The sequence below is a fragment of the Halichoerus grypus genome, chromosome 4, assembly GCF_964656455.1.
Source record: "Halichoerus grypus chromosome 4, mHalGry1.hap1.1, whole genome shotgun sequence".
Taxonomy (NCBI): domain Eukaryota; kingdom Metazoa; phylum Chordata; class Mammalia; order Carnivora; family Phocidae; genus Halichoerus; species Halichoerus grypus.
In genome coordinates, this window is record NC_135715.1 from 11,000,661 (window position 1) to 11,018,132 (window position 17,472).

At 36.2% G+C, this 17,472-nt stretch overlaps 1 protein-coding gene across 5 annotated transcripts in view; it reads right to left on the reverse strand.

Annotated features, from left to right (window-relative positions):
• Positions 1 to 17,472, reverse strand: part of PCCA (propionyl-CoA carboxylase subunit alpha) — a 396,319-nt gene that overhangs the window by 208,006 nt on the left and 170,841 nt on the right. For all 5 annotated transcript variants that reach the window (XR_013446865.1, XM_078070126.1, XM_078070127.1 and 2 more), the window contains 2 exons: positions 5,669 to 5,812; positions 4,230 to 4,304 (listed from right to left, as the gene is read on the reverse strand). Coding sequence is in view for 4 of the 5 variants with exons in the window: in XM_078070126.1 (XP_077926252.1) it covers positions 4,230 to 4,304; positions 5,669 to 5,812 (219 nt within the window). In the remaining variant the exon portion in view is untranslated. The remainder of the gene's footprint in view (positions 1 to 4,229; positions 4,305 to 5,668; positions 5,813 to 17,472) is intronic.

A 17,472-nucleotide genomic window follows, 5' to 3' on the forward strand; every position in this document is an offset into this window, starting at 1 on the left:
AATGTATTTTTTGTTCTTTCATTAAACAAAGGAACTAAGAAACCTCAAAAAAATAACAATACTATGACTTTATATATCACTATCCTGGGCTGCATCTGTAGCTAGTTGATGGTGTCTTCCAACTGAAGCATGGCATGAATGATGCCCCTTCTAGGCACACTCCCCACTGTACCCTTCTGAGAGCTCCAGGGAGGACCCCAGTCAAGCCAGGCAGCAGGACTCGGGAGTTCTGCTCATCAGCTCTACAGCAACACTGGTCCTGCGGCTTTCATGTCTATAACACTTTCCTTTTTTGCCTTACCCTCTCAACTGTACAACGTTTTTTCTCTCTTACTGTTAGTCCCCCGAGACTTTAATGTTTACACAGCTTTTCTCATAGCTTTGCTTTGTAAGGACACAGCCCCAATTAGAGTTCTGATTTTGCGATTTTCATGGTGGAAAAAAATAGCTCAAGTTCAAAATATTCTTTTGAAGAGTCTGATTGCTGTTAACCAGCCAACAAGTTAGTTAGTACATCGCTGATTCTTGTTTTCCTCTCCCAGTTTGATACCAGCAGTAAGGCACAGAGGTTAGCCATGTAAAACTTTTAAAATGAGCAGTTGCTGAGGACAAAATATTTATTAAATTATTGTGCCTAAGTTTTGGAATCTGAAGTATTTAAAAGTTAATCAAAATACTTAAGACTGTCAAGCATGTCCTAGGGGTCTTGAAGACAGAGGAATTTAATCGGAGCTGCTAGAACAGCAGGACTTTGATGCCCAACATTGTAAAGGGGTGGGAAGAGAAGAGCGGAAGCTCACGTAGCTCTTCACCTGTGGGAAGAAGGCTTCCTAATAAACAGCAGCTCATCTGTCTGCAGCAAGGCAGAAAAAGGTCAACACAGCGGCTGTTAGGCCTTTAATATTTTAATTTAGGCAATTATCAAGGGACCACATGTAGAACCTCTTGTCTAGGATATCCACATGAGGGTATGATGATGGCTTTATTATACGGTGACATCAAAAGATAAAGCATAGTTTCATTCTCTTAAAAAAAATCACACTACCATTATTCTCTTTGTAAGGCTTCAGAAGATAACACTGTAACATACCCAGAGTGCTTTTATTTCTGTATTTGCAAACACAAAAGTATGGATATTTGTATTTACATTCACATTCATGTATGAAAATCAATTTTAAATGAAAGTCACTCAGCACACTTAAGCATATCTTGGCTTTCTATTTTCTGGAAACACACTTTAGTTCTATGAAACTATGAAATTCACAGTGTTTATAAAAACTAGAAAAGAATTAATGGGACAGCTGTGAAAGCAATAAAATCATAATCTACTCTCTCCCCATATTTAAACAGCCTCCAAACGGCAGCTGGCAACTAACTTACAGAACAGAAAAGAGCCTTCTGAACTTCCATTTTCTTCATTTTAGTAGCAAAAAGTTAATAAAGAGTTCGTTTTACCTCCATGTATTGTTATTTAAAACCAGAGCATGCTTGCTAAAGCTGTGTTTCAAATTGAGACTGGTACAAATTCTAAAATGTTTGACTTAAATATATCCTATTTGCTACAAGGCTAGTGTGGAACTCTGCTGTTCAACCCACTGGTCAAATAACATAGACAATAAAGATTATTTATTACTTTCTTCTATAGTGCATAATTTAAAGTCTTAGTTACCTTGAACACCACCATCCTAAAAGTTAAGTTACCCAGGGCTCTTGGATATAACCATGTCATCTACTAAAATTATGATCACAGAAGGTATGTCATTTTAATTTACAAATACATAGGGTAAAATCAAGAAGTATTATACGTAATCAACACACATCGCTAATCAAACACATTTCATTAGCAAATCATTTCCAATTTAAAACTGTAACAAAGCATGAAGACTCTGACTTATAATTTCCTACTTATATAGCTTTTTTCAAATATCATCAGCTTTTATTTCTAACAATGAATTAAAGGTCAAACTAAGTCACCATTCCTCTACGGAAACAAAGGCTACACAAAAAAATATATTTAGCTTTGGCACAAAAAGCTTTAAGAATAAAGTCAAATGGAAATGTAACCAAATTTCTGAGCAGAACAAAATTGCAGTCTGAAAGTAACAAATTTACAAAATGTGGTGATCAAAGATTTTTTTTTAAATCTTCATCAATGCCATGGAAGTAAATTTTAGGCTTAAAGAACCATGTGAAAAGTACAGCCTGTAAGTTAACTCTGAAGTATGTATTTTTTTTTTTTTTTTAAGATTTTATTTATTTGACAGAGAGAGACACAGCGAGAGAGGGAACACAAGCAGGGGGGAGTGGGAGAGGGAGAAGCAGGCTCCCCGCCAAGCAGGGAGCCCGATGCGGGGCTCGATCCCAGGACCCTGGGATCACGACCTGAGCTGAAGGCAGATGCTTAACGACTGAGCCACCCAGGCGCCCATGAAGTATGTATTCTTGTGACAAAAAAGGTAACAGCCAAAAAGAGTTTCCCAAGTGAAAACCGACTGATCTAGTTAAAGAGGCAAGGAGGAAAAACCACACCACCACTACCACCACCGCCCAGGCACCTGTGCATGAGGGTCTCAAGCCATTGCTCAGAAACCTCTGGCATAATTTAAATGTCTTTCTTCTGTATCAAGGGTGGACCGTGTGAAACTCTCAGCCGTCTCCCACCCTTCATGCTCGATTCACCTCTCTCCCTCAGTCCAACTCCCAGCCCGCAATGTCTACCTGACAAGTGACAGCCCAATCTGATTAAATGCTTCCAAGGGAGGGGACTCGTGGGCCTCCACGACAGGCCAAAAGTGATCACCATGGAGATACATAATTACAGCTGTCAACGCATCTACTGTCCTGCTGACATCAATTTGATTGCTCCCAGCAATAATGATAGACAAAGCGTGGTGTGCACTCTCCCGCACCCAATCACTTTATCTATTCCTTGGTCCATTTAGCTGACATGCAACATTCACACAAGCAAATAACAGCAGTAAGCAGAACATTTAAGGCATTTTAATTGTTTTTTTCTTTCTATGGATGGCTCACAACTGCAAATGTTATTACATAAAACTCCTGCTGCAGCATTAATTGAAGAAAGATTTGGTGGGACAAAGACTGTAGGGGGTATAGTTTGTCCATTATCACTTGTACTTTCAACAGGTCTCACGTTTGAAAATTGCAAATTGCAAAAACTTGCGAGGGCAAAATGTTTGACATCCTGTTAGCTATTACAACATGGTGAAAACTTCTAACAACTAGAGTAATCATTATGAATTCTTATTTAATACTTTTTTGTTTGATTAAAAAAATGTTTAGGTATGTCCCTATGATACTTGTTTTCTCATCTGCTATTTAATGTCACATAATGCCTGTTAAATCTTTACAATTTTTTTTCTGCCTTCAGGCTTTGAACACAGCATGGAGTCTCCCAGCCTAGAAAGGGTCAAGTCTCTTCAGAACGCATATGGGCAAAAACAATTTAAAAAGTGAAATAAATCACATATCCAATAACATCTTCGAATTTAGAATCCTTCCTGTAATCTTTCACCATCTTCATGCCAGTAATCAAACTGAATAATCATATTCACAGATGGTACAGCCTTGTCATCCACTAGTTAACATAATGTCATATATATATGCACTTATTACCTTGATTAAGAAAAAGGGTATGTCCTTGTTCTTTTTATGCAGCAAAAACTATTTAAAGAACAGCTATTAAATACAGAAGAATTAGGAATTAAGTGGACAGTGATCACTTTTCTTTAACTGGTAGAAATATGTACTTCTTAAAGTCCGTGACACTTAACAGAATGAGGCATACTTTGTTTTACTTAATCCACTTCCATTAAGGGGCTGATTTTGTGCTTGAATTTTTGACATCTGACTATACAGGGAATCTGGGTTAGATTTAGTGAAAAGATTAAAGTGTAATACAGGAAAGTCATTTCCCATTCTTAGGATTCTGTGATCTTTCTCAGTACAATTTTCAAAAGAATTGGGAACATTGTAAACTATCATTTATTTACAAGTCAGATGTCTCTGGACTTCCCCTGTGAATTCTGACTTTCTTATGTATCACAAAGTACAAAATATATTTTTAAAAACAACAAAAAACTGCCATTCCCCAGGAATTTCACTTGTCCTTCAATTTACACCCTTTAGTGTTGACATGCTTTAACATAAAAGTATGACATAAATCAAGATTTTAACCCCTCACTTGGTATTACAGCTTAATGACTTACACCAGGTAGATGTATTGGTTCTTGGTACTGAGACAATCTCCCAATGGACGGTAAACCAAAAGACTTGTAGGGGTCCTGAAAGTTCAAAGGAAAGGAAGCACAGTCTTTGAAATATAAATCAGCAAAGTAAGGTTAAATATTTATACAATGAAGAAGCATTTATAGATCTATTTTCAATATACAGTATTTACCAAATCACAGATTTCAGAATATTATAGTCTTATACTCACTCTAGACTACTTAGACAAGTATTTAAAAATCAAACAGAACTGTAAGCAGAATTTAGCCTGACCTTAGTCATACTTTATTGAAATTGGTAAAATTCCAACATTTTATAAATCTTCTTAGAATGCTTTGGGCAAAAATAAAATAACCTAGGCGATACATCAAAACACCCTCAAGTGCAGAACAACAACTGTAGTATGCTAAAGATAATTTGTTGTTCTTACTCTCAATACAGTTCACATATGGTAAAATTGGAGAATTTTAGTTCTTCAAATAAAGACCTGAAAGAAACTTTGCATGTGCTATTAGATATGTGCTCCATTTGTAAATATCTTAGATCATCAGAATAAATATTAAATAAGTTCAGTGTCCTAACAATACCACTTAAAATATAATAAAAGCAAGAATAACCAGGCCAAGTATATTCTTCTCAAGATCCTTAAAAAACATTTCAAAACAACTTCCAGTATTCTTAGACACAGATACTATTAATTTACTTTTTGTTTTGATAAACTTTGAATTCTAAAAGTAAAACATAGTATAAATGTTTCCTTGAATTATTTTAATCATTTGAAAAAAGCATTTTCAGATACTGACTGCTTTATTATCTAATTAATACAGTTAAAAAATAGTATAAAAGTATTGGACTGACAGTTTAGGAGTAAAATCCATAATTAAAATTATGAATGAAAGCTTTGCAATTTAAATTTTAACTGCTACTTTCAATGTAAGCGTAAGGGATAAAATTATTAGAAAATAAACTTGCAAAAAATTTAAGTAAATATTGAATCAACAACTCATGTGTACCCAGGGTGGGCTCTAAAAAACAAACAAAAACACAGAAATAATTGCTTCTGTTTACTTCAAATGTGATTTGAAAACAAGCAAACAAAACAAAAGCCATGGTCCGTTCAAGCATACTGAATATTTAACAAAAGCAAGAATATTTAACAAATGCTTTGTTGCCCCTTAAACTGACTGGTAGCTATTTTTCCCCATCCAGAAAAAATACATAGAAATTAAACTCAATCTTTTAAAACTATTTTGAATTATGTCAAAACTGTCTACCCTTTGTTCCGGTTGGATTCTGTATTACATAAGCACATACTCGACACCAGTTATGAAACCCTAACTTTACCTTCTGTTTATCTCTACCTGGTCCCATGACTTTGGGACACAACCGTCATCCTTCCTCTCAACATCATTCATTTTACCTCAGCATAAACCCGACATTCAACTGCCCAGCCGTTGATGGGAATATCAGCTTGTCTGTGCCTGAGAGGGTAACCCTTGGCAACACGGATCATTTCTTGGACTAGATCCAGGCCGGTAATGCATTCTGTGACGGGATGCTCAACCTGCAAGGCCAATATGAGCCCATCAATAGGTGTGGGAAAAGGTAAATAAACAGAAATAAGCAAGAACAAGTTCAATAACTTCTGGGTAAAATGAGGTTAATTATATTTAACATTCAATCACTTTAAAAAAACTAAGAGAATAAAATTAAACACAATCTCATACAAGGCATGATTTAAAAAAAAAATACCTAAAAGGTATTTGTAAACTATCTGTATTACTTGTTTCCATTTTTAATTAGATGTCATCCGGCAATGTTTAACACTTTCAATTTTGAAACTACTTCCTATCAGAAAGTTATATATTTAGCTGCAATCCTCCATATGGCTGATAATCAACCTATTCTGCTACACTTAGCATGGCATCCACAGAGGCAGCTTATGATTTTCCAAAGCACTAGGCTAGCGTAGTCTCACCCAGTCTCATGCTTTCACTAACCTGTCCTGACAAGCAACCAGATTAGCGTACTCTTACATCAATGCAGTGTAGCAGAAAGGAGCAGATGGATCCTGCAGGTTGTTTTCCCTTCAGACTTACACGGGGAGTGCTTAGCATGCACAATAGCAAAACTGAGCCAGTGAAATCACTCTGCTTTCTCAGCAAATTGCTGATAACTACTTTGGATGATGCTGTCGTGGGGATCCCTGGCCTTCCATACTCACACATGGGATACACATGTACAAAAACATGCACTGACATAGAGAGATACTAACAGGGATACACATCATTATGAATTTGTTTGACTGCTTACAAGTTCCTAAACTTAACAAAGCTAAAATAAAGCCACTTACAGCACTGATAAAGAGCAGATGATCTGTCTTTCATTGAAATCCCTGAATAAGTTTTAGAAATTTAAATAAAAGTTTGGCCACATCTGCTGTTTTAATACCAATTTCTTTTCTCATAAAAATTAAGCATGTTCTAAATGCACTTCATAATAGTTTCTTTATCATGACATGTCTAATTTCATACACTCTGACACGGGAAAAGGTCAATGAACAAAAGAATTGTCTTCCCATCTTCAACTACACTAATTGAAGGACAGGACTTAGTCATTATAATAATCTTGAAGCTTATCAGAAGCAGACAATGCCATGGTCTTAAAAAAAAAAAAAGCTTTGTAAAAATAAACAGATGGCATCCATAATTAGCTCTGTGTGTGTTATGAGTTTGTTTACAGTTTCAACAACATTTTAAGACATTTTGACATAATTTTAATGACAAATCATCACTAAAATAAGCATCTACCCGTTGTAAAATAAATGTGCCACTAAATAAAGATCTTAATAGATAGTTCAAAAAATAAATTTTTGAAAGATATGGTTTTTTGAGAAACAAGATTCTATATGACAAATATAACAAGAAAGAAACAAGTGTAATGCCCATCTCTTATTGCTAGAAACAAATTTTATGTGAGAAACCATCTTACCACTCTATTCAAAGTGAGCCTACTGTGTGCCAAGGGCTTTAAATCAATACTATTCACACACCTCGTTAGGTGAAAAAATAATTTTAAAAGTTAAGTGAATGATTTAACTCTATTCTATGATTAAGTCCTTCTATGTCTAGTGCCCAGAAAAGTACGCACTATATACTAAGCAAATAAATAAATATTGAATGAATAAACGAGCAGCAAATCCAGAGCCACATCTAGAGTAAATGGTAGAAGCAGGGTTGGAATTCAGGTCACTCCAAAGATGGTACAACATTCCTATTTTCTTCATGGAAAAATGTATATAAAAACATGTAGTAAATTGGGGTGCCTGGCTGGCTCAGTCAGTGAAGCATGCAATCTTTGATCTCGGGGTCATGAGTTCAAGCCCCACATTGGGTGGAGACATTACTAAATAATAATAATAATAATAATAATAAACAACTTTTTTAAAAATGTAGTAAACATAAACTGCTACATAATTATGAGCTGTTGTCTTCTATAAACCACAGTATTATGAAAGTTTAAAGATAGGGGCGGCACTTGGGTGGTTCAGTTGGTTGAGCGACTGCCTTCAGCCCAGGTCATGATCCTGGAGTCCCAGGATCCAGCCCACCATTAGGCTCCCTGCCTAGCAGGGAGTCTGCTTCTCCCTCTGACCCTCCCCCCGTCTCGTGCTCTCTCTCGCTCATTCTCTTTCTCTCAAATAAATAAATAAATAAATCTTTTAAAAAAATGAAAGTTTAAAGATACAAATTCTTTACAAGGCTCTGTTTTACCTTAGAAGACGTCTCTATAACTGTGTAAGAAAAAAGTACATTAGACTCATTATTGAATGGAATCCAAAAATGGACCTCTTTACTGCAACTTAGAATTATAGAACAGAAACAGCACATTTTACAATCTAAATTAGTGAGCTGCAAGCATTTCAAAATAAAATAATTAAGTAGATAACTAGAATAATAACTAGCTGCTAAAGGCAAAATGATTACTTGCAGAATTTAAAAAATATAACCATTTAGGTTCAGATATTGTTAAAGAAATCTTCCTAAACACATTTTAATAGAATTCTGAAGTTATTCAACTGGATGGTATGAAACATTTCCTTTAGATCCTGCATTATTATTATTACCAGGAATCTTGTAGGTGTAACATTGTTTAAATAACCATGTATAGCCCCATTTCCGAGAACTTGGAAACAGGTCCCCTCTGCAAGTCAAACTCAATACTTAAGAGATGAAAACAAAGATATACAAAGAGACAAAACAGCTCCCAGGCCAAAATATAATTCAACAGAAGTTTTAAAAATATCTTTAAAAGGAGGGAAAAAAAAGAAAGGAGAAAGGAAGGGAGGGAGGGAGGATCAATGGAAAGTGAAGGTAACCACCTGGAATGAAAGGTAATACAAAGGAGGGTCAAAGTTTGCTGGTAGGCTGACGAGTTCGTCTTGTTCCACCTAAAGGAAAAATCTACACAAGTCTAATGCCAATAAACGTATATTTGAGGGCTGTTATGTGGAAGGAAGAAAAAGTAAACAAGGTTTCTGTGTCATTTCTATTTGGGAAACATTGACTTCAACTACATTAAACGTGTGCTTTTAAGAAAGACTCCTAAGACTCATTAATCTGTCACAATGCTTTGGGATTCTCAAGAGGAGGGTATCTTACGGTGCTTATTTAACCCACACCCCTCCTCCTTTTACAGGATATCCTTATGGGTTGAGAATTCCATGGAACACACTTTTAGAAACAATGTCTTAAACATTCAAAATACAAAACCGAATTCCCTTATTGTGACTATCCTCACCAAATTTTTGCCAACCTGGCTTCATACATAATATTTTTTTACCCAACAGAAATGGGTGCTAGTTCCAAGAAGCATATGAATAAGGGATACACTAAATAGTATGATTCTCCATTTGAAGATCAATATGTTGACATTCTAACAGATAAATCTTGTGATTTAGTCAACAAAAGACCTAACCCCCACCCCCAGCCACACACACAAAAAATCACACGTCGGAAAGAAAAGAAAGAAAGAAAGGAAAAGAAAAAACCTAAAACAAGTCAAAATTTCTGAATTCTCAAAGACAAATCTCTGGGATCAGTGAGACAGTGTGCACTCTGCAGGGTCTATTAGTAGCTGATAAATCTGTCTGAACTGGCAATGCCTCTATCTTTCCATGAATGTTTTGTTCAAATAGGTAAAAACAACTACAATCACGATATGTCATATTATGGAACATAATCACACACAATCATGCTACAGTGAGTATATATAGTTCTATATGCCTATATCAGATGGTCACAAACATCCAACTTTTTATTAATCCATTTGCTATTTTAATTTAGTTTTGTCTTCTCGATCACCATCAAACTGTCACTAATGTCAGTGTTTGTGTTTAGACCTTTGGCCACCTTTTTCAAATATATTTGTTGCTTTAAATGTATTTGCCCCCAAAAATAAATAACTGAGCTTATCAAATGCAACAGTGAGGTAAATTTGGTTTTGCTTCACCTCTGAGTTCTTAATGTATCAAACTTCAGTAGTGATGAACTTAGAAAAACAAATCTTTCTGGCATTGTGCCTGCCATTGCCACCATAATCTTCAGCCTTGCTCCTCACTAAATACAAACTAGGAAGTATCTAAAACTAGTGGGTGAAATATAATGAGATATTTCCAGGCTCCACGTATCTCCCTATAAGATACCTTATTGACAACAGAGGGAAAAGTAGGAACTCTACAGTAAAGAAATGCGAGAGACAGCACCTTAACCAAGCCAACCACAGCAGTAATGGGATAAACACGCTCAGAGAAACACAATACATTCTCTGTAGTATACCTGCCAATGAGCACCCTCGATGTAATCATGAGAAAACAGACAAATGCAAAATGAGAGCTGTTCTATAAAGTAAAGGGCCTGTGCTCATGAAAAAATGTAAAGACCATAGTTGACCCAAAAAAAATAAATAAAAGACTAAGGAACTGTTCTAGAAAGAAAGAGGTATGACAAGTAAATGTAATATAGGCTCCCAAACCAGAAAATGTGTTTCTTTTATTATAAAAGACTTCAATGGAACAACTGGTGAAATCTGAATATGACCTCTAGACTGGATGATAGGTAATGAGTAAATGTTAATATCCTGATTTTGATAATGGTACTGTGGTAATGTAAAAGAATTTTCTTGTTTTTAGGAAACACAAACATATTTAGGAGTAAAGGGACACCAGGCCTGCAATTTACTCTGAAATGTTTCAGGTAAAGAAGACAGACACAGATACATAGATACAGAGAAAACAGGTAAAGCAAATGTAAATGTTAGGGAAGGGTGTTCAGAACATCTTTGTAACAATTTTGCAATTTTTCTCCACATCTGAAATAATTTCACATAGAAGTTAATAGAAATTAAAGCAACATCACTAAAGTTTGTTTTTATATATAACAAAATATTACTAAAATAAAGATAACTGATTTGATCAACATTTTCTCTTCAAAATCCACTGTTAAATAAAAATAATCAACAGCAAATAATTTGTTCAATTGCTTTTCTCTGACTTAAATTTGTAAATATTTTGTGTTTATTTCCCTAATAATTCCTAAGATTTTAAGAACAGGTAACTAGGTGACAGGGAAGTTTTCCTCCTGGGAAGCAAGATTCAGGCAAATTCTAATTATACACTTAAGTTAGCTTCCAATGAAAACACTGAGGGAAGTTCCAAAGAGAAAAAAGTCACAAAAAGTGCGGAGAGAAGTCAGATGGAACAAGTATGTGTAAAGTCAGCCATTAACAGAGAAGGAGAGTGTTGAGAAGCATTGGAAGTCCCTTATATGGAGGAATATTTGGCTCTGTCAGCTCGTGATTGGTGGCCCAACTGCCTAGTCAAAGCAAAAGCTGTCCCCAAAGCTAGAAGACCCAACAAACATGCTGTAACTAACATCCAAATGGCACTGAAATTTACAAAATCCCTCCAAATGCACGAACTTGTTCCTCAACATTCCACTGTCACTTTATAGGGAAGGCATATGAGATACAAACATGAGGTATATGGTGAGTGAATATTAAGAATATCTAATATTCAAATAATGTTAAATTAATATAATTTTAGGTAACATCTTTATTAAATACATCAAGTCTAAACTGACAAATATTACAAGGCTTGGTTTGGGAAAGCTACCTTTGGTAAGCAGAACTTGTCTGACTCAACTCAACAGAGCAGTTTAGGTGTGATCACCTGTTGAAGATATTGTCCTGTTATATAAAGTTGAGTTTCATAATGGTATTTGGCATAACAGGTCTCTACTTAGTTTGTTGTTATTCCAGCCTGAAAGGATAACTTACGCCATTATTTTTGGTTCTGCTCTTTCAGTTCAGAGAACCACTTTGTCCAGAACAGAATCTAACATATATCTATTAAAATTCTGAAGTTCTACCTCCTGAGAATACAGGATTTCAAAATAAAGATCTAAAGTTATTAGATTTTGATCCACAGGACTCAAAGATAAAAAGCACATTGGGAAATGGGCCCCAACATACCATTCCTGTAAACTCACCTTGAAAATAATGGCTATGTTTAAGGGTGGCAGTGAAAACTGAACAGATTCTATTATAGAGCTTCCCTGTTGACCCCAACACAAATAATCAGATGAAGAAAGGATAAGGAAACTGTTATGGGCTGAACTGTGTCCCCCCTCCCCGCCCCCAATTCCCATGTTTAAGCCCTAACCCCTAGTACCTCAGAATATGACTGTATTTGGAGATAAGGGTCTTTAAAGAGGCAATTAAGTTAAAATGAGGTCATTAGGATGGGCCCTAATCCAACACGACTAATGTCCTTAAAAGAAGAGATTAGGACACAGACAATACACACACACACACACACACACACACACATACACACACAGAAGACAGACCATGTGAAGACACAGGGGGATGATGGCCATCTGCAGGCCAAAGAGAGGGGCCTCCAGAGGAAATCAACCCTGCAAACATCTTCATTTTAGACTCCCAGTCTCCAGAACTGTGAGAAAATACAATTTCTGTTGGTTAAGCCACCCTGTCTGTGGTATGTTGATATGGCAGCTCTAGGAAACTAATCCAGGAACAAATTTGAAAAATTAAAATCTAGGTAAGAGTACGGAACTCAAAGACCCAAAATAGTTTACAACATGCTTTAACACAAAAACCTAACTGAAACTATCTGACAAGTTTACCTATTCACATCTGTGTAATAAAAACTTCCTCAACTTTCTAATAAGACTCAATAAATATTAAGGGAAAGTATAATATACCCCACTTTGTATTCTCACTTTCCTAGGATACTGACTTCAAATATTCCAGAACATCCTGGTTCTGGCTTACTTAGGCCAGTTTGATAATCCTGGCCTCTATGACTTAAAAAATAATCAAAAAGGTCAACTTCAGCCCAAATCTAAAATGTCCCTTTGATGCAGTTTTACAAATTAGTCACAAATCCATTTCTCTGTAATTTCTCCTAATTCCACCAATTATTCTTTCAATCAATGCTCCAACTCCAAAAAGACCAAACTCGTTTAGTATGGATGGTCCTGAATATTTTTAAAATCCAAAACTGCTCTGAAAATAGAACATGATATTTGTTCAGCTATAGCCAACTCTTAGAAACCAGAATATGGGGCACCTGGGTGGCTCAGTTGGTTAAGCAACTGCCTTTGGCTCAGGTCATGATCCTGGAGTCCCTGGATCGAGTCCCGCATCGGGCTCCCTGCTCAGCAGGGAGTCTGCTTCTCCCTCTGACCCTCCTCCCTCTCATGCTCTCTGTCTCTCATTCTCTCTCAAATAAATAAATAAAATCTTTAAAAAAAAAAAAAAAGAAAAGAAAAGAAACCAGAATATGGGTTGCAATAATTTTTAATTTTTAAATAAGTGAAATAGCAAAGGGTAAGAATCAATTTAGAGTTTCTAAAAATCCTTCTGGAATATAAAGATCCCACATGGTGCAGGATTATCTGATGGGAGGTGGGGGTGTCTGGTCTCCATAGAATTTCAACAATTCCATTGCACTTTTTCTTCCATCCCATCACAAAAGTAGATTCCTTCTTCATTGTGGCAATCATATATAAGCAACTGACTAAGGTCTAACAAAAGTGGGAAATTCAGCCCTCTGTTCTTAAGGATATGGAATAGCCAGTTGACCACGCCTGGGCTCTTAACTACCATAAGACGTTATTCCTTTCTACTTAAGAGTGTTCCAACTCTTATAATCTTTGTAGATTACATAAAGGCTGTTTTTCCAAAGCACTAAAATCTAATCATAACTCATATTTGGAAATAAACAATTATACACACACACACACACACACACACACACACACACATGAATTTGGAAAGGTATATTCAGGGTCCTAACATTAATCTTAGCACAAGGGCCTAAGCAGAAATAGCTTATGAATTTAACACTTTTACCAATCAGTTTCATTTTTAGAAGATTTCCATCTCCATTTTTCTCTTAGACTCTTACACAAACACCCTTATGATAAAAAGATGTCTTTCAAAGTGGTTTATTACAAGTATGTTTGTTCATTTATAACAATTTTGCAGTTAACTGACAAAAGAATAATAAAAGAAAGTTATTAATTTGTAGCTCAGTTTGCCATCTGAAAAAACTTGACTACTGGCAAGCTTTACTAATAATGACAACAGTAACAGTAAACATGTTAACCAATATTTAACAAACATAGCATGTGGAATATTTACTGGTGAGAGTCTCACAGTCAGGAAGAAAAATGAGTGCTTAGTCTAAACCAGGCACTTTCCTGAGCATTTTAGATGAATTACTCAGTTAATGCTCACAATCCTATAATGCACTTGCCACAGTTACTGTCACTTTATAGATGAGGACAGTGAGGCACAGCGAAGTTAATTAAGGAACTTCCTTATAGTCATACAACTAGGAAGGAGTAGAGCTAGGATTTACTTGCACTAAGTCAAAATAATGGATGGTTGCAATTAATGAAAACAATTATGACTAAAGGAGTTCCCCATTAGTCAGCTCTGGTTGTTCTGAACCACTTTAGGGTCTAGAACCTCACTAAATTTCTCTCTAGAAAAGCATGTACCCAATTTCAGAGGGTCCACAGACTCCCCCAAAGCTCATTAATGAGATCCAGATAACCCTGGTTAAATATTTCTGCTTTGGGAAGATGGCAAAACCAGTATGATTCACCACCTCTCCACTCCAAATCCCACGGTCGCTATTCCCCCCGAGTCAGTGAGTATCACAGGATACTGCAGAGACATCTGGGGGAAAGTGGGACCCAATAGCAAGTACTGGGCTCTGGGCTCTTGTCTCTCATAGGCTGGGGGAAACCCAGAGGCCAGCTTCAGAGATCTCCGGGGGAAGATGTGAAAGAAGAGGTCAGGGAGTCAGTTTGGCCTGCAGAGATCCATGCAGCCTGAAAACAAAGTCAGTAAAGGGTCCAAAAGAGTCCCTGGTCACTTTGCTAAGAAATCCAAGTAGTCAATAAATATTAGCTAGATTCTGCCCTTGAGACCAAGACAATGCTAAGAGATATATGCTCTTCCTGACCTCAGGAGTAGATATGGTTGTATCTTCAACCACTCAAAGGACTGCTGCCACTTCGAATATTACACTGAACAGCACTCAGTACCAAACCCAAAATCAACCACAGTAAAACCACGGCAAGTGGCTTACCCACCAGAGACAGGGCAAGCATTCAGAATAATGACTACAGACACCAAGAGAAACAGAGCAGTTGAGGAATGGGGGTAAAAAAATCCAAAAAGCAATAGGGCAATAAGAAACTTTTCAAGGGTAGCCATACATGCACATACCCCCATACAGAAGGAAACTTTCTGGGATAAAATAACACGATTTCCCAATTAGGCAGTTTAGCTGATTACTTTAAGGAGAAGACGATCACCATTAGAACTCAAATTAGTAGCCTGGAAGAGCAACATAAAGAGTTAACATCAAAAAACAGAACACAAATACAAAATGAGAGTAATCATGAGCAGGAGGACACAAGCTTCAGAGGGCTTGTCCAGTACACCTAACCCACAATAAAAGGAGTTCCCAAAGGAGAAAATGAATAGATGTTTAGAAAAGGAAAGGAAACAGTTAATAGAAAAAAACTTTCTCTGAAATGAAGAAACACTTAAATCTGTACACTTCAAAGAACACCCAGAATAAAAGGCAGAATTCATGGACATAAACACACACCTAGGCATGTCCTAGTGGAGACAAAAAAATCCCTGAGTTCCAATGATCAAGAGGAAAGTGGGCCACCTTTCAGGCAGCAACACTACATTACACATAATGGAAGACAAATCAGAATGACCTCAGACTTAATACGAGAAGCCAGAAAACAGCAGAGTGTATTAACCACTGAAAGAGAAGAACAGAAACCCAAGAATCCTAGAATCAAAATACCATTCCCCTTCAGGCTAAAGAAATATATCTGAGGATGTGGCATTTCTGAGCATATAGCCTCCATAAATTCCAGCCGAGGCAACTTCAAGAAAAAATGCTCTAATGAAACCAATGAACGAGGGCAGAAATCTCAAAGAAGGGAAAGACAGAGAACATATAGAAAGGAGAAACCTGTGCACGCACAAGCTAAAAGCAAGTCTGGAAACAGAAGAGATCAACTACAAGGGAAAACCAAACACAGCCTAGAGGTATGAGATAATCTCAGAGAATCTTCAGTGTTGCAAAGTTAGGGCAATCAGTTATATACTCTTTACAACTATAAATGGAGAAAATGCCAGTCTAAACAGGAAGATGAACACAAATAAAATGTTAAAGGACAAGAGAATTTCCAATCTACCAATGGGAAACAACAAGAATAATTAGCAATTTAATTCAAGCAACAAATAAAAAAGGGGAAAACAGAAAAAAGGAATACTGAAATACAAGTAAAGATGAAATAAAATCAAGTATTTAAAATTAGAAGGACTAAATTTTCATACTAAAAGAGAGTATCAGATTGGGTTTTTTAATTTAAACTTTACAAAACACCAAACAAGTGATAAAGAAGGCTTTGAAAGAAAAAAGGCAAATAAAACAAAAAAGGCAAATAAAACAAAAAGAAGGCGATGCAACATAATAGGAGTCAAGGTGGAATTTAAAATTAAAATCTTTGAACAAGACAAAGATACTATGTAATGATAAAAGGCATACAACTCATGGAGAATAGTCATAAACCTATACATATCAAATTATTTTATAGGTAAATATGCAAAGTAAACATTTAAAATTCAAGGAAAACTTGTGTAATGAATACATATGTATATGTACAATGAAGTAATAGACGAAATTACATAATGTCTGAAATTTTTGTTAAAATATTCCAGCTAGGGGCGCCTGGGTGGCTCAGTCGTTAAGCGTCTGCCTTCGGCTCAGGTCATGATCCCGGGGTCCTGGGATCGAGCCCCGCATCGGGCTCCCTGCTCCGCGGGAAGCCTGCTTCTCCCTCTCCCACTCCCCCTGCTTGTGTTCCCTCTCTCGCTGTGTCTCTCTCTCTGTCAAATAAATAAATAAAATCTTAAAAAAAAAAAAAAAATATTCCAGCTAAAAGTGGCAAAAGCACGGAAAAGAAGGTATACATAAAACAATACTGCCAACATAAACACGAAGCTAGGCTGCAGATTCAGGGAACTTTCCCAAACCACTCTTGCTACTCTTAGTACCTCTGTGTGTTTGAAGATTGCCACGTGTCAAAGAGACAAAAAAAAACTGACACAGAGGAAGAAAAAGAAGGAAAAAAGGAAAGAAGTAAGAAAGAGGGAAGAGCCAAAGAAAGAAATGCAAAGAGGTCTTGAATGCAAGAATATTTAGGGCAGTGAAAATATTCTGCATTATACCTAATGGTGGATACAGGTCACTATACATTTGTCAAAACCCTCAGGATGCACAACACCAAGAGTGAACCCTAATGTAAACTACGGACTTTAGCTAATAACAATGTACCAACATTTGTATCAACATCTGTAACAATGTACTGACAATTATATCAACATTTACAATTTCATCAATTGTAACGAATGTACCATACTAAGACAACACCTTACTAATAGGGGGAATTGAGAGTGGATGGGTAAAGGGGTATATGGAAACGCTTTGACTTACTGCTCATTTTTCTATAAACCTAAAATTGCTCTGAAAAATAAAATCTATTTTTAAAATTATGATGAAAAACTTAAGGTATCTCTAAATCAAATAGATCCAAT